Below are 23290 nucleotides of genomic sequence, written 5' to 3'. Positions count from 1 at the left end.
AGAAAGGCCGAGTAACGCGCCTGAGGTCGCACAGCGAGGATTCCGCCCTGGCCATCCATCCTTACCTGAGCACTCTGGCACCAGGGTGCCCAGGGTCTGCCCTGGTGACCACACCCCCGCCCCCACCCTGCTACTGCCACCTCCCCACCCCCACCTCCCCCGGTGGGCACTTACAGTGGCTGGTGAGGCACGGGTGGTGTGAGAGTAGGACTGGCTGGCCCCACCCAGCATGTAGCCGCCCTGGATCACGTAGGTGCCCGCTGCGCCACCGCTGCTACCGCCACCCCCGCCACCGCCGCCACCTGTCCCGCCGCCGCTGCCTCCGCCGCCGCCGTTGCTGGCGCCGGCCCCGCTGCTGGTGGCGCTGGCGACGACCGGGCTGCCGGACACGTACATGGGCACGGAGCCGCTGCTGGCCACCGCCTGCGAGGTGGCAGGCGCGCTGACCTGGGCAGGCGTGCCGGCGGCCTCGTAGTAGCTGGAGCCCGGTGCGGGTGTGTAGAGCGGCGTCTCGGGGTACGGGTAGGTGCCGGGGCGGCTGCAAGGAGGCAGGCGGCCGTCAGGGCGCGAGTCGGCCAGGGCGACCGGACGCTCCCGGGGGGGCTCCCACCCCGCCACCGGGGTCCTCGGCACGGTCCTTGGACACAGGAGGGAGCCCCCACCTCCGCCTGATCTGACCAGGACGAGAACCAGGGGACTTGCCACAGGCCACACACCTCACTCAAGCGAAAAACGATTATTGAGTGCCTACCGTGTGCTGGGCCCTGTTCTGGGCACCCTGGACCCCACACGGAGGAGACAGAAAAGGCCCAGCTAGGGGGAGTTCTAGTTGAGGAGAGAGCCTAGAAGCCAAGACCAAAGGTCAATAGAGGGCACTGCAGAGGTGGGGCACCCAGGAGGCAGAGGAGGCAGGCAGCGCTGCTGGAGGCCGGGGGCCACCCTGGCGGGCCGCCCTGAGGGATGTCAGAGTGCAACTGCCATTCCCTTGCACACCAGCCTCGCCGGCCCTGGAGAGGTCTCTGCCAGCTACCCAGGACCTGCGTCAGGTGATGCAGGCTCAAGGCTGCAAATTGTAGCAAGAGGGTAAAAACGATGGGGGTCCACCTTGAGGGAGCTGTTAGATATCAAGGGTGACAGGATCCAGAGAGGAGGAGGAGGAAGAGGAGGAGGAGGAGGAAGAAGGCCTCATAGTCCTGCCAAAGAACAAGCTCCAGAACACTCTATCATGTGAACAGAAGAGGTGGGAAAGGGTGCATACGGGGCCTCAGGAAGATGGAGCCGTGCACATGGTATCTGTGGGGAGGAAGGGGGGGAGGGGGCAGGCACCTCACCAGCCATGATCCCACACAGTGATTTGATTTTTGAGCCCTCTCAATGTGTTAGTGATTTAAAAACCTAATGTTAAACTTTTAACTCCAGTAAGAGAGGGAGGTGGGTCAGGCGGCCTGGCTCTGAAGGTGCTTTTGGCACAGTCTCCTGAAGGAAGGACACTGGGGCGGCAGGGGAGGGGCTGGGCTGGGGAGGGGAGAGTAGCAGGAGGCGCAGTCATGAGGTCACTCAAGGGGGTGCAGCTCCAGGCCATTGCACCCCATCCATGTCTACCACACAAGTGACGCTGACAGGGTGTGACCTGAGCTGGCCCTGGCAAGTGCCCCTCCACTCCCTGGGCAGGGACCACAGCCGGCCCAGCCCAGTGTCCTGCACACAATATGTGCTTCCAAAAAGTCATTCCTCCAGGAGCGGTTGCTGAAGGACTGAATAAAGGAAGGTGTGTGTCTCTGGGCAGCCTGGACAGGGCCAGGACGGAGGCCCAGCGGCTGCGGCTTTGGTCAGGGCGGGGAGCTAGGCCAGTGAAAGGCTGGGAACCCAGTAGTTATCCACTGTGTGGGAGAAACAGAAGACACAGTGCTCCCAAGAACATCACAGAGCAGAAAAATCTGATGGCTCACACACGAATCATGAAAGGAACAATTCAATAGAAGGAAAGGACAGTCACTCCCAGGGGAGGCAGAGGGAGTCAGCCGGGAACCCTGAGGCCTGGGCTCGTAGCACTGCTTTTAACATCCCTGGGGGCCTCAGGGACAGGCCTCCTCTTTGGAATGCCCTCTGTGGTCCCGCCAGCACTAAACGACCGCATGGCTAAGAGACTGGCAGCACTGGAAAGAAATCGGCAGAACTGTGAGGGGCTGGATGCCATGGACCATGACCCAGGGGCCCTCAGGGTCAGCCACAGCCTCGTGACCCCGGGACCGAGTTGCTCCGCCGGATAATTACTCTCAGCACCATGCCCACAGGACAGGTGGGAGGATGCAAGAAAAAAATCAGACAAATGCAAAGAAAACCAAATGAAACTCCTAAAAACTCAAATGGCAACAACTAGTCCTGGGATTATCACTGCGAAGGATGGAAGAACGGATGAATGCACGCGGTATGGGGGATCCCGGCGCGGAGCCAGAGCCAGGGCGGGGGCCCAGGGCGTGGCGTCTGCCCGACGGGGCTGCACTAACACTGCACATGTGCAGGACCAGGAGCGGAAGTCACCTACACTCGGGGAGGTGGGGACTGGCTGCGCCACTCACAACACGCCTACATGGCTGAGCATCGCGCAGCGGCTAAAGAGGGTGACCGGGACCTACACAGACAACGACGGGAAGCGCTGCGAGATACACAACTGAGGAAAGAGTCGGGACATGAGATGCTGCCTCTGTTTCTGAACAAAGAAAGGGGCAGTTCCTCGTCAAAGAGGACCTCGGGGAGGAAACAAAGAAATGGGTCACAGGGTCCCCTCTAGGGCGAGCTGAGGGACAGGAGTGAAGGGGATTTTTTTCACTAAGTTTCTATATACCTAGATGTTTTTATCTTGTAAAAATTATTATCATTTTTACAAAAGTCCCAGGCCATTTAACTCTTAAGTCCTAAGCTGTGCTGGGATGTCTCCCCCAGCCTGCCAGGGTCCCCTCTGCTTCTGCCCTGCCTGGTGGCTGCAGGTGCCCGAGGAGCACCCACCGCCTGCCCCTCACCTGAGGCCTTGAAGGCTGGCGTCCCGGGGGTCCTCCTCCCGCCCCCCCCCCCCCCAGCCCCGCACTCACATGGCGTTGGCCGTGTAGCTGGCATCGCCGCCCTCCACATACTGCACCTGGCTGGAGTACACGTGTGGAACGGGCACCTGCTGGAGCTGCTGCACCTGGCACAGGACGAAGGACACGCAGAGGGTCGGGGTGGGCCGGCTCCTCCGCCTTCGCCTCTGAAGGGCTGGTGGCTGCCCCAGCTCACCCGGACCCCCGCTCCCCGGCTGCATGGCTGCACTTCTGCACACACCCTGGACGGGGCTGGGGCTCAGAGGCTCAGGGGCTGCGGCCTCGGCCAGGGCTGGGAATCAGGCAGAGCTGTGTCAGGAGGAGAAGCCAGGACTCTCCGCTTGGGCTGGGGACAGCAAGCGTGGGGCCTGAGGGGAGGCGGGCCCAGGGGACCCCAAGATAGGGTCCTATTGTGGGCCTGACAGTTGGACACCAGGAGCACAGCCAAACTCTGGGACGAGGCTGTCGCTAAGCTGGAGCTGGGAGCAGACAGGGCCTCAAGGGTGGAGCCTGCATCACTGACCCACCGGGTCTGCAGGGGCGGGGCCTGGAACCGGGCAGGATGTTAGGGGCGGGGCCGTGGGTGGGGCGCCCGTTGGTGGGACTGAACCGGGACCTACTGACCAGGTTTCAGGGGCGGGGCCTGAGTTCCCCACCCCATCCCCAATCCCAATCTATAGGGGGCGGAGCCTGGGGCCTGGAACCCAATTTAGAGGGATCAGACGCGGGTCCCCAGACTGGCGTGGCAGGGGTGGGGTCTACGGGGCCTGCGGGGCCTGGCGGGCAGCCCAAGGCCTGCACGGGCCGGGGCCGGCGGATCCCGCCCCCGCCCGCCCGTCGCCCCCCGCCCCTGCGTCCGCCACCTACTTTGAGGGCCGTGGCGGCCGTGCTGAACACTAGCACCTGGGGAACTCTCTGGATCCTGACCCTCTGGTCGGGGCTGGCTCGGGCCGCGAGCCCGGGCAGTGGCTCGAGGACCACTTTCTGCTGCGGCAGGAGCAGGTGCGGGGGCAGCACGCCCACCAGCTCCACCCACTGCGCGGCGCCCGGCTCGTAAGGGGGCGGCGGCGGCTCGGGGCTGCCTAGCTGCGGGGCCTGGCCGCGGGCGGGCGGGGGCGGCGGCTCCGGGGCCAGCGCGCTCGGCCCGGGCCGGGGCGGGGGTGGCCGGGGCGGCGGCTCCGGCGGCGGCGTGGGCCGGGGCTCTCGCTGCTCTGCCTTCCTAGCGGGAAACTGACTGTCTGAGCTCTGGAGGACAAACAGAGACACTGAGGGGTCACCCGGGCGCCAGGCCGCCGCCCCCACCGGGCTGCGGGGCTCACGCTGAGACCCGACCGGAAGCCCCCGCCCCGCGCTGGGTCTCAGGGAGCAGAGCCTCCGATCCCTCTCAGCCAACCTGGGCCCTGACCTGCCCGGGGCGGGAAGGGGAAGGCTCCAGGACCCCGTCTGCAGCCCGGGGCCGAAGGCGGAGCCCGGGGCGGGGCCCCTGAGGGCACAGGATCGGGTCTATCCCTCCCTGCGGCCTGAGGGGCCTGCACCCCTCCCCAGCCCAGCCCGCGCCCAGCCCCAGTACGCCCAGAGGTAGGTGGGGGAGGCACGCACCTCTTGAGCCACGTGGACTGGCTGGAGCCCCTGCACCGTCATCTGCTGCACGGGGCCAGCTTTGGGCACCTGTGGAGTGGCCTGGACCACGGACCTCTGGGGAGGGAGAGGCAAGTCAGACTGCGGTAACCACGGCGATGCTGGGGGCCCGCCTGTCACTCAGCACTCCCCCGCCAACACAAGGACTCCTGTAAGCCTCACAGCAGCGTGGTAAAAAAAAAGGCAGCTGTCCTGCAGCTCTCTGCTGGCTCTGCACCACGTGCCTTCCAGGTTCATTGCCCCCTTGACTGGGCACCAGGTTATCGGTGTGGAGCACCAGGCTCAGCAAGGTGCGGCTGGCGGGAGGTGGCAGAGCTGAGAGCTGAACTTGGGACCTGGGACCGGCTGAGCGAGTCCCCGCTCTCCACCAACTCCCTCTGGGGGCTCTCCCGCACCCCCAGCTGTCTGCTCTTCCACGCTGTGGCGGGGACGCTGCCACCTCCCGGCACAGAGTGTGGGGCAGAGGCTGGGGGGGTGCTGCTGAGTGGTGGGGCCGGGGCTGGAACCCAGGTGTGGAGATGCAGAGGAGCTGTGGTGCCAGGCAAGAGAAGAGCTATGAAGCTTCAGGGTGGGGTCTCCACTTTCCTCTGGGGAGAGGACCTGTGGCTTTCACCTGGTCCTTCGAGGGCCTGGGCACCCTCAGCTCGAGTGCTAACAACCAGATGGCAGACAGGCCTCGCCTCTTGACCTGCTCCAGCTGCCACAGCTGGCAGCTCAGTGAGGCCTCCCCCAGGTTGGGCATGGATTTGGAGGCTGGGGCCTCTCCCTGAGCCCCTCAGGGTGAGCCAGGGCTTGGCCTCTGGGTTCCTCCAGGCTGATGGGCCCAAAGAGGCCGAGGTTGTTTCTCGAAGCTGCTTCCAGAGCCCGTTCAGTGCTAGGCCCGCATTCCTTCCTCACAGCAGCCCCAACCCCCTGCCCCAGCCCGCAGGGCAGAAGCCATCATTTAGATGAGGATTTGAGTCTTGGGAGAAGCAGAGGCCTTGTGGAAGGCCCGGCTCTCACAGTGGACCCCTCTGCGGGCTCTCACAGGCCCTCCCACTGCAGCTCCCTCCAGGACGCAGGACGCCGCGGAGGCCGCCTGGCCAGGACCCCCACCCCAGTCCCTGCCCGCCTTGGCCTGGCACCTCTTGGGTGACAGGGACACTCTGCTGGACGCCGTGGACCTGCAGCTGCTGCGGCACCGTGCCTGCGGGGGCCCCGGCCGTCTTGCTGGAGGAGCTGTTGGCCTGCGCCGGCGACCGCTGCGAGGGAAGGAGACAGGAGCACTGTCAGAGCCCCAGGCCCTGACGGAACCCTTCTCAAGAGGGCTGTCCCCACAGCTGTCGGGAAGGGCACAGCCAGCGGGGCTGGTCCTGACTACCTAAGCCAGTAGCGGCTGTGTCCCGTGCACCCAAATGCCTAGTTCCTGCTGCAGCCCCGGTCACCCCCAGCAAGGTTTGGGGTTCAGCCCACAGGTGCTGGTGGGGGGACCCGTCCTCCCCAGGAAGCATGGCTGGGACTCCAGCTTGGCTCAGGGGCGACTTGCTGCCTCTAGAATCAGACGGGCCACAGCCCCATGGTGAGAAAGAGTAGGTGACGAGATCCCCACTTTCCAGATGAGTTGCTAAGGCACAGATGGGAAGGGATGTGTGCAGGGCCACACAGCTGTGAGAGGTGGCGCCAGGCACTGACCCAGGTGGGCTAGCTACCGAGCCGCTGTTAGCTCTGGGCCAGCTGCGCCACAGCAAGCTGATGGGTGGCTGCTGTCATTAGCTGTGTCACACATGGAAAGCTCTGGGCTCAGGAGGCTCTGAGGGCCTGCCCAGAGGCCCCAGGACTAAGTGGCTGAGCTGGAGGTCTGACCTCAAAGTCCTGAGGCGGAAACCCACACTCCCAGCCCCCCACAGCTGGCCTGCCTCTGACACCCTCGTTAGCGTTCGGGGGTCCGCAGAATGCACCCTGTGGTCGGGGAGGAGCTCTGTCTGCACTGTGGAGGGAAGAGGGACCTGCTTTGCTTCCTGGGGTACAGCACCCGAAGCTGGAGCTGGAAGGCCCATCTTGACTGGGGGTGGAGGGGCGTCTCCTCCTCCTGGAGCTGGACTCAGCTCAGAGCCACCCCCTGGGGTCAATGAGGACTTTGGAGGGGCAAGTGGGCTCGGGGGGCAGGAGCCCCACGGATACTTGGGGAGAGGAGTGGGGAGGGTGGCCAGCGGGGCCCCCACCTACCTCAGGGGGTGAGTGCACCTGCTGGGTGCCATGCACCGTCAGGGAGACCTGGCCGACCTGGCCGCCCTTGCCGCCCGGGGCTGTGCCCTGCACCACCAGACGCTGCGTGGGGAGAGCCTGCAGCAGGAGGGAGCAGGACGGCAGCTCACTCGCCATGGCCGGGACAACGAGCACCCGAGCTGTGCCGGGACGCCTTGTGCTGCATGGCTGTTAGCTCCCAGGAGCGCCCCGACAGCCCCACACAGCGCTGTCGAAACCCCTACTTCACAGGGGGGAAAGCGAGGCCCAGGACGCTGGGAGCGCTTGCCGAGGGCCTGGAGCTGAAAGCGGCCGGGCCAGGTCTGTGCCAGGGCCGGCTCCACAGGCCACGCAGGACGCGCTCTCGCCCTTGGCACCTGGCGGGACTCTGTCCCGGTGTGTGCGAGGCCCGGCCCCGTCTGCAGCCTTCTGGGGACAGACCACCATGCATCTGGTTAGGGGTGCTTGGCTCCTAACCGGCTTTGGGACACGGGCTGGACCCACCAGCCGCCTTCCTCCCTGCCAAGCCACAGTTCTCTCTGCTAAGATGACTCATGTGGCTCCTCCTTCCCCAGTGAGCCCCGACCAACATGGTTTCAGTCAGTGGAGGCAGCTGCTCAGAGCTAGAATGTGGGGGGCCCTGGACAGGGCCTGTGTCCTTGAGGCTGGTCAGCCAAAGCAGGGTGGGTCTGCACCCTGAGGGAGGCAGCCGGGGCCAGGGCCGGATGCCACAGCCTTACCTGCTGGGGCACAGGGATGTTCGTGAGCTGGAGGGGTGACACATGGCCCGGCTTGCCCGACACGCTTGTCTGGACCAGCAGTCGCTGCAGGGACAAGGAGTAAGGACCTGAGTGCCACCGGCCTCCGCGGGGGCGGGGAGGGGCAGCAGTGAACATCTTGATGACAACAGGTGAGCAGATGGTCCTGGCTGGGGGAGGGGAGGCGAGGTACCCGTGGCCACAGTCCCCACTGCCCCCCTCACATGCCCTCTCCACCTGCCCCTGGGGGAGGGCACATCCTACCTGCTGGGTGCCCTGCACCTGCTGAACCACCTGCGTGGGGACCCCGGTCTGGCTGGCCGTGGAGCCGGGGCTGGCCTCTGACACTGTCTCGCTGGCCCGCATCGTGCCTTCTGTGAGGAGAGTCACCGGTCAGCTCTGCCTGCTGCCCCTGCCCCCACTCTGAGCCTGAGCCCAGCAGGATGGGGTGATGCAGCCCCAGGTTGAGCCCTGACGAGGCCAGGCCTCTCCAGAAGCCCTGACTGCCTTCTGCCAGCTGGGGTGGGGTGGGCGCCACCGCGATCCATAATTCTTAACATCCAGAAGTAGCCCCACCCCACCCTTACCCTCCTCACCCCAAAGTCAGACCAGAAGAGGTGCCTGAGACCATGATGTGGTGGAGGCCTAGAGGGATGGACCCCTTTTCCCAACAGACAAGGTTTGTGGATAGGGAGTGAGTGACCCCCACCCGGGGTCCCAGCAGCCCTGGAAGGACCTTCCTGGAGATGGCTCCTGGCTTCCTAGAAACAAGCTGACCAGGGGAGTGGCCCCAGAAGGTCTTGCTGGCCTGTGACCAAGCACCCCGTCCCCCTCCACTGTCCAGCCTCCCTGTCCTTGCAGGGCGGGAGCAGCAGGGGGCCTTGCCGCTGGGCAGGGGGTACTCACGCTGACAGGCAACCGAGAAGAGGCAGTCATAGAACATGGTGCCCCCGCCCCACCCCGCCCCGGCTGTCAGGGTAGCTGGCTCGGCACTCCTCGCTCCTTCCCACCTTGGCGGGGACAGCGGGGTGCGCGGGCGGCTTTATACCCACAACCTTGGGGAGCTAATCCCCCAGTGGATGCAGAGCTCGAGCTCCCAGCTCCCAGCTGCCCTCTTGGAATAAACACTCCCCTCCCAGCAGGCGTGGCCTGAGCGGCCTTCTCGGGGCTGGGGCCACGCTGCGGGGCCAGGAAGGAGGCTGGTACCCAGCGATGCTATCGGCGGGCGCAGGTTGAGTTTCATGCACATCTCGCTGGGGGATTAACAGGGGAGCTGGGGGAAGCGGGGCACAGAGGGCAAGTGTCCCCGAAAGACGCTGGTCAGGACACCATCCGTCCTGCCCGCTCCAGGCAGCCTGGCTTGCTCCCAGCAGTTCCAGGGATGCTGGGGGTGGGGGTGGGGGCACTGGGGAACCACATGCACCTGTCCTTCCTCCAGTGTGCTGCCAGAAGGAGCCAGGGTCCCAGCCCCAGCTCCCCGGGGTCCCGGGCAGGACTGCAGGGCGGCGAGTGAGAAGTCACAGCAGTAACTATGGTGCTTCTGATGCGCCAGGCCCTGTGCCGGGTCCTCCTGGGCAGCTGGAGATGGAAAGAACTCTGGTTGCCCCCGTTTTCAGACAAGGCAACTGAGACCAGGAGAGAGGAAGTGGCTTGCCCAACGTCACCCAGCGCGGAACTGGCAGACCAGGACACAAGCCCACGTCTGTGCCCACGTGAACCTCACACCGTGCACAGAACCCGAGTGGAGGGTCATGCCCGAGCTCAGGCCCCGCGGGCAGTGGCGTGCAGACTCAGGCACGTGGGTCCAGGACGACAGTGAGCAGAGGCCCTACGGGGACACCACAAGATTCAGGCCATCCCAGGGTGGGACTCAGCCTCCAAGGGGGACGCTGGGCCTCAGTTGTGTGGGGACAGAGGGGCCTGCTCAGGGCAGAGGGCTGTCCTGGGTAGAGGTGAGGCCCTCAGGGCCCATGTGGGGCAGAGCGCACAAATGTTTATGTGTTGGTAGGAGGAGGCATTGGGGGGAGCCTCCCACTGGCCACACAGGGGGCAGGCACTGGGACAACCCCAGGCCTGCTCAGCCAGCTGCCTCTGCAGCCAGTTCCAGGAGGCACCCATTCCTCTGTTTTGCTGGAATCTTTCCTCACATCCACTGAGGCTTCCCTGAGCGTGAGGGAGGAGGCCCTCACTGAGTAGGCCCCTCGGGGAAGCAATGAGCCCCGTGGGGCCCGCACGCCTGTGGTCTGTGCGCAGGGAGCCAAGCCCAGCCCGGCGGACAGCCTGCTGGAGGAGGCCCGGGGCAGGCTTCGCCCAGCTCAGGGTAGTCACTGAGTGGGGCACAGGCTGGGGCCCTGCTGCGATCAGGCGTCTGCCAGGCCGGGCAAGCCCTGGAAGCAGCCCTGCCGGTCTCCTGCCCCAGGGTGGCCCTCAAGGCCGGGACCACACGCTGGCCAGGCCAGGAGGCCACAGTACGAGGACAAGCAGGTGAGGTCCCCGAGTCTACTCTTCAGATGAGGGCTTCCTGTGTGTACCTGTGTGCCTGTGGCCAGGGCGGCCCCGCACCTGCCCCGGCTGCGTGTGTGGGACAGTCTGTGAGCGTCTGCATCTGCAACTCCATTCCGGGCATGTGCATGAGGCCAGGGCGGCCCCGCACCTGCCCCGGCTGCATGTGTGACACAGTCTGTGAGCGTCTGCATCTGCCATTCCATTCCGGGCGTGTGCATGAGGCCAGGGCGGCCTTGCCACCTGCTCCGGCTGCGTGTGACACAGTCTGTGAACGTCTGCATCTGCCACTCCATTCTGGGCGTGTGCATGAGGCCAGGGTGGCCCCGCCATCTCAAGTCTCTAGTCAGGAAGTGGCAGCTGATTTCCTGTCCCTCCTATCTGATGAGCAGCTCTTCCTCCCCGGCCCGCACTTCCCCGTCGAGACCGCTCATGCCTCAGATGCCCTGAGCACGTGGGCAAAGCCTGAGGGAAGCCGCAGAGCCGGGGCCCTGGCCCCATGGGCGATGGGTGGCCAGTCTGGCCCTCTCCCTCCTGACCCTTTGCTCCCAGAGATGGTTTCAGTCAAGGGCTCTTTGGGGCCTCTGGGCCCCTTGTCTGCCCCAACTTCGGTTTCCCCATCTGTGCTTGGGATGCTGACACACACCCTCCACATCCCTCTCCCAGACACAAATCTTCTTGTGCTCCCAAGGACTCCAAGTGAGAGGGAAGCAGGGAGGAGAAGCGGACACGGTCCCTCTGCGAGCCCAGCCCTGTCCCCTGTGGCAGGCTGCCTTCACCTTCCCTAGGATGGCTGCCACGGCCCCGTGCCCTCCTGCCGCCTCGAGTTTCGGGGAGAGTCCGGTGGCCTCTGCTGACGGGGAATTATGGATCCAGAGGACTGTTCTGAAGCTGGGAAACTTGAGCTTCCTTCCCATTGCCTCCAAAGTCACCTTAGGCCAGGGCCCATGGGGAGCAGCCCGGATGAGCTGCCTTTGGGGTGGCTCCGGGCTGGCTGCTGGCCTGTGCTCCAGGTCTGGGTCCAGGCCCTCCCTGCACTCCCCGCCACGCCCTGGGCCCATCAGCTCAGACTGCTTCGGGCTCTGGAAGAGCCCAGGCGCCTTGCAGCCTCACTGGTGTCAGTTACATCCCCCTGCCCTCCCCACCTGCTCATGTGGCCCAAAGGCCAGGCTGGGATGAAAGGGACCACCCACCTGGGTGAGGGTCAGGGAGAAGGCCCAGGAAATCACTGCCAGGGGACGGGGGAGGGGCAGCGGAGCAGGAAGGGCAGCCACAGGGCGTAAGCCAACCTCCTCTTCCTCCAAACAAGTGGAGGAAGCATGGCCTGGTGACCCTCCCGGGACAGGCTCGCTCCCGCCAGAACCAGCAGAGCAGGGAAATGAGCCTCTGGACCACTGTGGAAGACAGCTAAGCCTCTGTCCGAGGGAAGATGGGAGGCCAGGCCATCAACAGCCCGGGCACGCGGAGTGCCCACAGCACAGTGGGGGCCCAGGGACAGGATGGGGACAGAGGCCTTGACCTCTAAGCGCCGGGACCCCCTGGGGAGGCACTGGGAAGAGCTGGAGGAGCTGAGGAGACAGAGGAGGTGGCTGGGCCTTGGGGGGCTCTGTGTGCCCATTCTGGACCCTTGCTCTGGGGACCCTGGACCCCCAAAGCAGCAAAAGCCAGCACCCAGGAGATCCAGGGCCAATGCAATGCCCCAGAGGCAGTGGTGACAGGTGAGGCCTCCCGCCCGCTCTCGGCCACCCCAGGGCTGAGGCACGTGAGGGCTGTGCTAGGTCGGGCCAGCACGCGTGGGCGTTCGTCCGTCATTCTGCCCAACCCAGTGGACAGAGCCCTGCCCTCGTAGACAATGGGAACAGACACCATCATCGTCACTGCAGGTGGTGACAAGTGTTAAGAAGGAAAATGAAGCAAACGAAGGAGACGGGGAGTGAGCAACCGGGGGTGAGGAGCTGTGGGCATCAGGGGGTGGACTGGAGCAGAGCCCCGAGGAACAGGAGGCATGAGCCCCAGAAGGACTGGGATGGGGTGCTCCAGGCAGAGCGCATGGGAGCACAAAGGCCCCGAGGCCATGCTGAACCTGGCCGGTTTGCAGAGCTGCAGGAGGGGGCGAGAGGCAGGTGGGCCTCGCAGGCCAGAGCCGGGAGCTGCGCATCTGTCAGCAGAGGCTCCTTCACAGGGAGTGGGGAGCTTTTAAAGCTCTTTCCTGGTGGTGGTGGTGGGGGAGCCCACAAGGGGCCAGCTCTCCTAGGGTCCTAGGGCCGAGAAAGCCCAGGCCAGGGTTTCTCAGACGGCGCCCCCAGGACCACCTGCCTCGGAATCCTCTGGGTTGAGCTGGGACATGAAGGGACCTAACTGGTGGCTGGCAAAAGGCTCCCCCTGGCTGCTGGGGGGGTGGACTGTGAAGGGTGGGGCCATGGGAGAGAAGGGGGTTCTGGCTGGATTTGGGAGGTGGAGCCGAGGGGCCTTGCTGGCTCAAGGACAGGAATCAAGGCCGAGCCGGGCCGGGAGTGATAGCTACTGGGACGAGGAGGTCTCAAAGGAGGGCGGATTCGAAGAGGGAAAAATCCAGAGTTCTACTTAGCCAAACTGGTTTGAGAGGCTGCCTGTCCCACCGAGGGGATGGGTCACAGGTGGCCGGAGTTCAGGGCCGAGGCCCAGGGCACAGACATCAATGTGGGCATTGTCAGCAGAAAGGTGGCACTGAAAGCCAAGACAAGAGACAAGGCCACCAAGAAGGGAGCATCACTGGAGCAGAGAGGAGGCCTAGGCCTGACGAGGTCACTGCTGACAAGGGCAGGAGGTGAGGAGCAAGCAGCCAGGGGACCCAGGAGGGTGGAGACCAGGGCAGGAGGGCCTCTCTGGGGGAGGGCGCTGCCCAGAGGCCACGGGAGAGGAGGACCGAGGGTGAGCGGGAGATGAACAGGTTGGGGGCCTCGGCGACCCCAACCGGCCACCTCGGAGGAAGGGCGCAGGCGGCTGAGGAGAGAGTGCAGGTGAGGAGGCGAGAGAGGGAGGCTGCGTCCTCGAGCGAGTCTAACTTACAGGCATTATGAGACACAGACGGCAGCTGCGGGGGTGCAGGGCCCGGGGGCCTGGTTAAAATGGGAGCTGTTTCATCTTTACAAGCTGGTGAGAAAGATCACAGGGGGACCGAGTGACGAGGCGGGGATGGCAGAAGCAAGTGCTGGAGGGGGCAGCCCAGAATGGGGAGGGTCGCTACACCCTTCGAGCGATGAGAAGGCAGAGCTGATGGGTACAGACAAACCCTGGGAGGTGGGAGGCTGGCTTGGAGGGTGAAGGGTGCTTCTCGTCATGTGACGGCACCTTGCCTCAGGGCCCCAGAGGCGTCTGCCCTGGTACGGGGCCATGTCAATCACCACAAATGTCGACATTCTGTCGTCCTATGGTCCTAAACCCAGTCTTGACCTGCCCTCCCCGCCCCCTCCCAGAATGCCCTGTGATCCCAGGGCCGCCTCAACGCTGGGTTCTGCCACATCCTCCCCTCCACAGAGCACATCAGAAACAGCCGACACCGCCCAGTCCCAGCCTGAGCCCCACTTTTCCCGGAGGAGCACCCGCCGTCCTGACCCTCTGCCTCAGGTTCCCTCTGCTCAGCCTGGCCCCCGGGCATGGGGAAGGGGCTCCAGGCAGGACATGGGTGCCAGGATGCAAGCTTCCTGGTGATCTCCTCCACAGCCGCAAGGGGCAGCTGCGGCGACAAATAGGCCACATGCTCACGAACTCGCCCTGCGACAGCCGCGCTCAGCCCCTGAGTCCTGCACCCCCATGGCGGGGAGGTGATGCCCGGGTCTCCCAGCCGGCCTCCCTGAGCACCTCATACACATCCCTGATCCCGCAAAGCCCTTCTGACCCCTTCATGGATGAGGAAACTGAGGCAGAGCAGCCAAGGCCACATCTGGAAAGTGGCGGCTGGGCGCCCCCGCTGCCTCCAGCAGGCGGCCGTGAATCTTAACTCCCCTGCCCAGTCACTGCAAGTGACAGCCCGCGTGGGGACAGAGAGAAACGGCCCTAAGAGCTGCCCTGGTGGGACGGAAATGGGGGCACGGAGACCTCCCTGCGTGGCCTGACCGCTCCTTCCCCACAGATGCCCCGAGTCCTGCCCAGGAACCCTGAGACTTTGATAGCTGCCCTCCCGGTGACAGGTACAGCAGGTGATGGTGAGAGGGCATCACGGCGCCCCTCATCCAGGATGCTGGGCTCCCCGGAACTCCTCTTGGAGTTGTTCACGGAGCTGCCTGGCTCCGAGCGCACGTCCACTTACCAGAGACGGTGACCACGATGTACTGCTGGGCCACCGGGGCTGGGGCGGGTGCGCCGGCCGGCTGCGAGGGCGTGGGGGCAGCTGGGAGCTCCGTCACATACTGCTTCTGGCTGCCTGGTGGCTGCGCCTGGGGCTGGGGGCTCTGCAGCTCGGTGACATACTGGGGCTGGGGGGTGGCAGTGGTGGCGGGCGGCTGGGGAGGCTGTGGTGCTGCTGATGGTGGCGGTGGCTGGGGCTGGGCCTGTGGTGGCTGGGACGGCTGCGGGGCTGCCTGCAGCTCAGTAACGTACGCCTGTGTTGCCATGCCAACAGTGAGGAAAATGATAATAAATAAGGCTTTTTTTTTTTTCTTCCTTGGGAAGAAGAAGGGGAGAGGGGAAGAGGAAAAAAAAAAAGAAAAGGAAAAACAAGAATTAATCTACAGGCAGAGGAAACCAGGGACAGCTCCTGGCTCCCTCGAGACACGTTTGGGTTCCTCACTAACTTAATTAAATGCCGAGGCTGGCGGCCAGATACAACCCGCCCACCGCTGCGGGGCATGGGGCATGTGCTGAGGCTGCTCTGCGCCCCCTCCACTCACCCCTGCCCAGGGCTCCTGCCGTCTTCCGTCCCACCTCCTGGTGCCTGGCAGACCCCTAGGCCAGGGGGAACTCAGGCCCTCGCCCAGAGACAAATGGTACAGTTCTCATGCCAGTTCCTGCAGGCTGTGCGCTGTGCTAAGTGGTTACGTTATTTCATTTTAAACTTTGCAACAATCACATCCGGGTTTGGGTTCGGTCTGCCAGATGAGGAGCTGAGGCTCAGAGAGGTTCAGGAGCTTGCCCCAGGCCACACAGCAGGGAAGTGGCAGGGCTGAGCCTGAACCCTGGGTGTCCTGAGCACCTGACTAGTTGGCTAATTGCCGGAGAGGCAAGTCATGGGAAAGCCGTCTCCCAGGCAGCCTGTGCCAGTTCCCCACATGCCCGCCATCTGGGCTTGGATTCTTGGCAGAATACCATTCCCAGTGGGGTGCCAGACACAGGGAAGGTGTTCTGAGTCCAAAAAGCTCCGGAGCAGCGTGTGGCCACAGGGGCCTTTGGGCCCTTGCTTGGGGTGGTGAGCTCATCACTGCGAGGGTGCCTTTCTGGGGTCAGGGGCAACCGGGCCGGGAGCAGACCCGGCCGCGGCAGCTGAGCCAGGAATGGGGCCCACCTGACCTGGCAGAGCAAGATTTTCTGGCTGCTAAAGAGTCTTGGTCCCTCTCCCTGGTGCTGGGCCAGGCAAGCCATCCCTCTCGCTAAGCCCCGCCCCTCCTCGCTAAGCCCCGCCCCACAGGGGGCGGGCAGATCGTTTCCCGGCCCCTCGCGCTCCCGCGCCGCATCTCCAGCTCCGGAGCGCGAGGACCGTGGAGCAAAGGCTGGGCGGTGAAGAGGAGAAGCTCCAGCCCCCACACCTTCGTGGCCCCTGCTTGCCCCTGGAGGTGTTTGAGTTTGAGAGCCCAGCCTGCGGTCGGTGGTGACTAAGAGAGAAATTTTCAAGAGAAAGGAGGAGGAAAAAAACAACTTCCGCTCCTTGCCCAGGGGCCAAGGAGCGCTCCGCTGAGATTGCCGGGGCCCAGCAGCTGCAGGGAGGGCCCACTGCACGGAGGAGCAACCGAGGCGCAGGGCGCATGGCCCGAGGGTGCACCGCCCCGCGGGGGGCGGATTTGAGCCCGGGTCTCCTGCCCCCAGATCTGTGCTCTCCGCCCCTGCCTGCGCAGGGAGCCAGGCTCAGGGCTCACCTATTTCTCGCGGTCAGCAGACGGCATCCTCCCCGTTCTTCAGACGAGGGCACCTGAGCCCCACGCGCTTGCCCAAGGCCCTGGCTGGAGCAGCAGAACTGGGGAGCGGGCAGCCCCCCAGCAGCCCGAGGGAGCCCTCAGGCCGTACAGCACAGTGGTGCCCACATTCCTCACGCCCCCCTGGACCTCCCTCCCAGGGGGTCCGGGTTCTGCCCTTTGAGGCCAAATCCAAGAGGTGTCCCAGTCAGTAGGGGGCGAGGCAGGTGAGGAACAGGCCCTGGACGGGCCAATGCACGACTGGAACTTGGCCACCTCTGGGCTGTTTGCTCGGAGGGAGGCCCCGCCGTGGTCTGTGACATGGGAGGACAGCGGCCCACGAGGCAGGGCTGCTGAGGGCTCCAGTCTGGCATCTCCAAGGGCCATGCTTGATGAGCGCAGGGCACAGGGTGAGCCCTTGGGAAACAGCCTGGCTCCCAGCATCGCCCAGGGAGGCCGTGTAGCAAGGCTGAACCCAGGACCATGCCTCCCGCCCAGGGCCCAGGGCTTCGGGCTGCTGGGTATAGAGGAAAGCAAGCTGCTGTCTGCACCCTGGGTGCTTGGCAGCCTGGGCAGGTGGGCGGGAGGAGCCACGGGCTCCACGGGCTGCCTTCCCTGCCAGGCCAGGTCGTTATGGGGAGCGGGGCAAGCAGGGCAGTGGCAGGTGGCATGGGCCTGGCCCAGATCCTGGGAACATCCTGGGCTTTCCCACCAGGCAGGGCACAAGGCAGAGGGCGGCTGGTCCCACTGGGACTCAGGCAGCACGGGAGCTGCAGGGCAGCTGGCCCCACCAGGACTCAGGCAGCAGGGGATCTGCCGCCTGCCACGCACACACAGAGAATACCCTTCTCCAGCGCCTGCCCTCCTCAAACTACTCCCTGCCAGCATTAGAGGGGCCGCCTCACACTAGTGGGTCCAAACTCTGGCCCAGGTCCGGTGCTCAAGTCACTGCAGCCAATCAGCGCCTGCCTGCCTGGTGTCAGACCCACCTTGACATGAACCCTGGCCTGTCTCTTAATTCATGAACACATTCCTAACCTTCCTCTGGGCCTCAGTTTCCCCACCTGTCACCTGGGCATGATGAGAGCACCCGATTCGGAGGGCTGTTGTCAAGATGCGCCGAGATCAGCCCAGCACCCAGTAAGCACTAAGAAGTGGCAGCTGCTATTGTTATTATTCATTCAACAGACATCCGTGCCAGGTGGGGAGGGACGGGGAAGGAGTCAGACAGGACCCGTGAGCTCTTGGAAGGAGGCAAGGATGGGGGAATCTGATTCTTTTCATCAGCCTCACTTGGGGAGCTGGTTAAATGCAGGTGCCTGGCCCCCGCTGCCCAGAGTCTTTTGGGATGGCCCTGGAGTCTGATGTTTGAACTAGGCAGGTGGTCCTGGGGGCACTCTCTGAGAAACCCCAGCCTGGGCTTTCTTGGCCCTCGGAAAGCTGGCCTCTTGTAGCTCCTCCCACCAGGAAGGGGCTTTAAAAGCTCCACACTCGCTGGTGCTGTCTCCTTTTAAAGGTGCAAAGCCCACAGGCCTCATCCCTCCCAATCTAGGGTGGGGGGAAGGCGATGATGAGGGCTGGAAGGCTGAGCCCAAAAAGGGGAAGTGGGAGATCAATGAGCAGTCACCCCGACTTCTCTACTGGAGGCTTCTCAGCATTCTCGCTGTCACTCTCCAGGAAGGGTGATACGGGATGCCAGGTTTCCCATAATTATTTGACAGGCAACTTTTTATTTTCCCATTTGTGGATGACAGGTTAAACAGAGTTCTGTAGGGTGTCCCCTAGAGAGGAATAAGTCACATATATGCATACAGCATGACACGTTCCTCATCTGTCTAAGCATAAGACCCCTTTCTTTATAGAGCAGGGTACAGGAAACGAGGGAATCGCTCAGCAAATCTGTTCCTCGGCAATGAAACTGCCAAGAAAAGCACCAATGGCTGCACCTATCTTCAAAGCCAACAACTGTTTTTGGAGAATGTTTGAATCAATTCTTTAGATAAGGGGCTGGCAAACATCTGTAAACAGCCAGTCAGTGAGTGGTTTTGGCTTTGTGGCAGATGGTCTCTAGTGCCACTACCCAACTCTGCCACTGCAGTGTGAAAGCAGCCATGGATGATAGGTAAACAAGTGAGCATAGCTGTGTGCCAATAAGACTTTATTTCTAGACACTGAGACTTTAATTTCATATAATTTTCACACGTCATGACACGTTCACATCACAAAACATCTTTCTTTTGATTTTTTTCCCCAATCATTTAAAAATGTAGAAGTCATTCTTAGCTCATGAGCCATACAAAAATAGGTGGCAGCGTGGTGTGCCAACCTCTGTTTTGGAAGTTTCCCTCATCCTCTATATCCAGCTGGGTTTTGTGTGTGTGTGTGTTTTTTTTTAAAGATTGGCACCTGGGCTAACAACTGTTGCCAATCTTTTTTTTTTTTTTCTGCTTTATCTCCCCAAACCCCCCCCCCCCCCCCGAACACAGTTGTATATCTTAGTTGCAGGTCTTTCTAGTTGTGGGATGTGGGACCCCGCCTCAACGTGGCCTGACGAGCGGTGCCATGTCCGTGCCCAGGATCCGAACCCTGGGCCGCCACAGCGGAGCTCGTGAACTTAACCACTCGGCCACGGAGCTGGCCCCTCCAGCTGGCTTTTAAGACTTGTCAATAAGGCCTCCAGAACAGATCCTAAGGCTGAGCACTTCTCTGCATCTCCATCAACACCGGGCTAGTCCAAGCTGCCCGGACCTAGGCAACAGGCTCATCGCTGGCTCCTGGCTTCACTCTTGCCTCTACAGTCTGTAAGATCTTTTGAAAACACAAATCCTATCTTGTCACCCCTCTATTCAGATGGCTCCAAGGCTCCTCATACGGAAAATAAATAAAATCCAGAGCCCTCCCCATGACCTACAGGGCCCTGCGGGATCTGGCCCCTCCAGTCCCTGTCTTTCTCCCTCTGGATGTTCCAGCCACACAGGCTCTCGTTCCTAGAATGCCCCAGGCCCCCTTCTGCCTTAGGACCTTTGCACCAGCTCTTCCCCTACTGGCAGGCTCTCCTCGCCTCCACCCCCATCCTCCACTGCCGGCTCCTTCTTATCACTGAGGTCTTAGCTCATAATGTCAACTTCTTGGGTCTCAAGTACCCCCGTCAAGGACTGTGGAGCACAAACTCCTGTTGTATTTTCTTCCTGGCTCTGTATTTCCCTGTTTGTTTCTTTTCATAGTTCCTCTTCCCTCGGTGACCAGAAAGGTGAGCTCCCCAGGGGCAGAGACCTGGCCTGCCTGGCCACACGCCATCCCTACTCCTAGAACCCTGATGGGCACACAGAGGGGGCTGGACTTTTACCGTCAAATGAGTGTCCATGGGCCAGGACACACTGCCAGCCAGCGTCAGAGGCCAGTTGAAATCTGCCGATTGGTGAGACCTGGAGAAAAAGCCACTGCCTCCTGCCGATAGCGGGCTGTTCTGCAGGGGCAGGCGAGGCCTCCGAGGCCAGGACGGGCCCCAGCCCAGGAAGCCTGTGCACTGTGCAGCTGCTATCTGCAGGCTATGTCCCTAGGTCTGCCTGGCCCATGCTGTCCCTGGCCCGAGATGCCAGGACATGTGGCAGGAGGGGAGGGTGAAGGCCTCAGGTCCAGAGACACTTTCCCCAGATCCCCACTTTTTCCAAGACACCCATGGCTCTGGCTCCCCCAGCTGCCTCCTGAGTCTGGATGCCAGTCCAGGGACGATTTTTTTTTTTCTAGCTACTCTCCTAAAGCCAAAGGAAAGCCACTCCAGAGCAAGAGAAGGGACACTTTCCCACTAGAAACAGGAGGCCTGGTACCCCGCTTCCGAGGACCCCTGTCATCAGCCCCCGCAGCCCAGCAAGAGAGCCAACCTTTAAAGCCACTAGGCTCTCGCCCAATACAAGATGATAAACATAAACACGAGTGGTGTAATTCTGAGGGCTACACAGGAAGCACCAATCATCATCATAAGAGCGGCAGCTAACAGAGTGTGAACAATTACTATGTATGTGATGCTCAGCTTGTGTTCTTTTATGCGATGCACAGCACAGTAACCTGAGATTACAATCATCACCAGTGATCACCACTCCTAGTTTAGACAACAGGAAACCGAGGTTCAGAGAAGTTAAGTAACTTGCCCAAGAGCACATAGCTAGGAAGCAGATGCTTGTCAAGGACAAGCAAACCAAGCCAGTGCCACCCCAACCCCACCCTATCAATGACCCCTCTGGGCTTGGGCTCTTCAAATGTAAAAGTTATGGGGGGGAGCAGTCAACAAGAATGGATCATCCGTGACATCACTTTCTGCTCAAAGTTCACCAGACAGGTGGTGGTGATCTTTCTAGCAACTTGGTATTTCTAGATTCTTACTGAAAATTAATCTCTACCTTCTCTGACTTTCAAGGGACCCTGCCACCTCCCCAAGAGCATCTGGCCTAGGGAAAGTCCCTGGAGAAGCAAGGACCCGCCGCCCCCCACCTTATCTCAAATTCTTGGGGGAAAGCCTCAGGAGAGCCTTAAACAGTCCTTCTCCTGGAAGTTTTCTTTTTAAATTTCTTTTTATTTTTATTATTTTTTCTTTTTCGAGGAAGATCAGCCCTGAACTAACATCTGCTGCCAATCCTCCTCTTTTTGCTGAGGAAGACTGGCCCTGAGCTAACATCCGTGCCCATCTTTCTCTATCTTGTAGTGGGATGCCTGCCACAGCATGGCTTGATAAGCAGTGCCATGTCCACACCCGGGATCCGACCAGGCGAACCCGGGCCACCAAAGCGGAACCTGCGAACTTAACCGCTGAGTCACCTGGCCGGCCTCCTGGAAGTTTATTGATGGACTTAAAAAGAAACGAATGCAGGTTGCACCCCGCCCCCGGCGCTGCAGATGCCAAACTCCCAGGGCAGGGCGGAGAAGGCACAAAGTGGACTTAGCCGGACCCGCTGTTTAAAAAAATCCTTCCCCGAGGCGGCAGATCTTGTCACCCGGCAAAGCAGTCGCTGGACTCTCCTCTAAGCACTTCCCCTTCCCTCTGACCTCGGCGTCCTGCTCCTGCCCACGTGGCCCTGGAGGCTGGTACCTCCTCAGTGCCACGTGACCCAGTTGACACCAACTTGATGGACAGGACACAAAAACATGTGTCTGGCCAAGAGAAGCAGCTTAACAAATCTGAGCGACTTCCTCAGGCGCCATTCGCTCCCCTTACGCCAAGAGGCAGATGATGTTGGTGGGAGGGACAGTCAGGGACCGTCCCGTCTCCAGGAACAAGCCCGCCGCCCGGGACAACGCCCGATGGGCGGGAGCAGCCGGCGCAGAAGCGAGCAAGTTTCTCTTCCTCCAACTCAGTCCCTCAAGATCGCTCCTCCCTCTCTGCAAACCAAGTCCTGCGGGCTAAGGCCACGCTCCGGGCCCACGGCGCCACCAAACTGGCTCCCTCCCCTCCTCTCAGAGCGGAGGAGGCCGATCAGGCGCCGCCGGCAGGGCTGCGACCAAGACCGGCTGAGAGCTAACCTACAAACCACACTCGGAAACCGCACGCGGGCCGGGGTTCAGGGGGAGCCTGCAAGCAATCCGGGGTCGCCGACATGCAGGAGGCGGGGAGAGCAGTGCTTCTCCCCACTGTGCGGGATGGAAAACCGAGGCCTCGGATGCGGCGGGCGCTGAGTCCGGGGGGCGGCCGCCGCTTCGGGGACCGGACCGGCCGGGGAGGCCCAGCCCGCAGCCGCCCACCTGCGCCCCGGGCCCAGGGTGGCCCCGCCCCCGCCGCGGCCCCGCCCCGCCCCTCCCTCGCTCCCATTGGCCCGGCCTCACAGGGCCCGCCCCTCAGCACCTCCCGGCGTATAAAAGCCCCCCGCCCGGGCCGGCCGACCTCCACTCGCCGCCGGCCTGCGAGCGCCCGCCCCTCGCGGGGGCCGGACCGCAGGGCCCGGGGGCGGGTGGTGTCGCCCCAGCCGGGCCCCGGCCCCCTCCCCCACGGCCCCGGCAGTCGCCGCCGCCATTTTGACCGCCCGCCCCTTCCCCCCGGACTGTGATCACAGCAACACCGCCGGCCGCGCCCCACCGCCCTCCCCGGCCCGCCCCGCCGTCCCGGGGCGGCCCGCGTTACCTCGGCTTTTCCGCACTTCTGTCCGCGGAAGGGCTTTCCACGGCTCTCGGAGGCGATGTGGGGAGGGGGACGGAACGTGCCGGGGTCCCCAGGCCGCGCCAGGGGTTGGGGGCGGGGGTCGGCCGGGCGGTTGTTGTTGTTGACTCGCGTTGCCGGGTTGCTTGGTCGCCACGACTACCGTGGCTATGGCGCCTCCGTTTCCCTCACCGGGGCAACTGTTGCTACCCACCCTACTTACGTCACGGGCCGGGGGCGGGGTCCCGGGTGATTGGCGGCGCCGGGAGAAGTGGTTGGACGGCGCCAGGCCCTGCCGCTAAGCTATTGGCCCCAAGGCACGCTTTTCAACTCCCTCTCGACTTCCTGGCGCTCTGATTCATCGGGATAAATGTCCATCAAAGGAAACTGAGCCCTCAAAGGCTGCGGAGCCTGTCACTCCCTCAAGGAAGCCGCGGGCTCAGGATAAAGGGGTGGGGTCCGTGAGGCCGGGATTGGTTTGCGGCTGTACAACCTGCCTTCTGGTTCGACCAAAGGGACGTCAATCTACGCCAAAGGATTGCCGCGCTCTCCAGCTGGAGGCCGTGCGCACGCGCAGCACGCAAGGCCCGCTGGGAGTGGTAGTTCGCTTCTGCGTACTTGGAACGCCTTTCCAAATATAAAGGGCGAGACAGGCGAGATCGCTCGCTTCGGCCTGGTTGCTGCGCCGGTGCGCTGGCCCCGGGTTCTGAGCGCTGACGTTGCGGGAGGAATGCGGTGACGCCGCGCGGCTCGTCTGTGACGTAGGCGGCGGTGCGGGGCTCGGGGTTCGGTGACGTCCGGGCCCTGCCCCACCCGCGTTGCCGGGATGGAGGGGCGGGCACGGCCGGAGCGCAGGGAAAGGTCGCCGGGGGCGGGGACTTAATT

General features: G+C 63.0%; 1 protein-coding gene across 10 annotated transcripts in view; it reads right to left on the bottom strand.

The window, feature by feature from the left end:
• The window catches only part of RFX1 (regulatory factor X1), a 30327-nt gene extending 7351 nt beyond the window's left edge, over nt 1-22976 (bottom strand). The window contains exons 1-10 of one of the 10 annotated variants that reach the window (XM_023645243.2): nt 22391-22593; nt 14487-14839; nt 7961-8070; nt 7679-7762; nt 6921-7037; nt 5840-5956; nt 4677-4772; nt 3945-4322; nt 3090-3184; nt 175-538 (exon numbers count right to left, since the gene is read on the bottom strand). In XM_023645243.2, coding sequence (XP_023501011.1) covers nt 175-538; nt 3090-3184; nt 3945-4322; nt 4677-4772; nt 5840-5956; nt 6921-7037; nt 7679-7762; nt 7961-8070; nt 14487-14790 — 1665 coding nt within the window. In that variant the 5' untranslated portion in view covers nt 14791-14839; nt 22391-22593. Of the gene's footprint in view, nt 1-174; nt 539-3089; nt 3185-3944; nt 4323-4676; nt 4773-5839; nt 5957-6920; nt 7038-7678; nt 7763-7960; nt 8071-14486; nt 14840-16245; nt 16371-19627; nt 20804-22390 lie in introns of those variants that run through there. The other 9 variants (XM_023645246.2, XM_023645242.2, XM_023645245.2 and 6 more) reach the window with 9 other exon arrangements.
• Between the last annotated feature and the right edge of the window lie 314 nt (nt 22977-23290).

Source organism: Equus caballus, chromosome 7 (genome assembly GCF_041296265.1).
Source record: "Equus caballus isolate H_3958 breed thoroughbred chromosome 7, TB-T2T, whole genome shotgun sequence".
NCBI lineage: Eukaryota > Metazoa > Chordata > Mammalia > Perissodactyla > Equidae > Equus > Equus caballus.
Note: the sequence above shows the minus strand (reverse complement) of the source record. Positions and strands in the feature narration are given on the sequence as shown.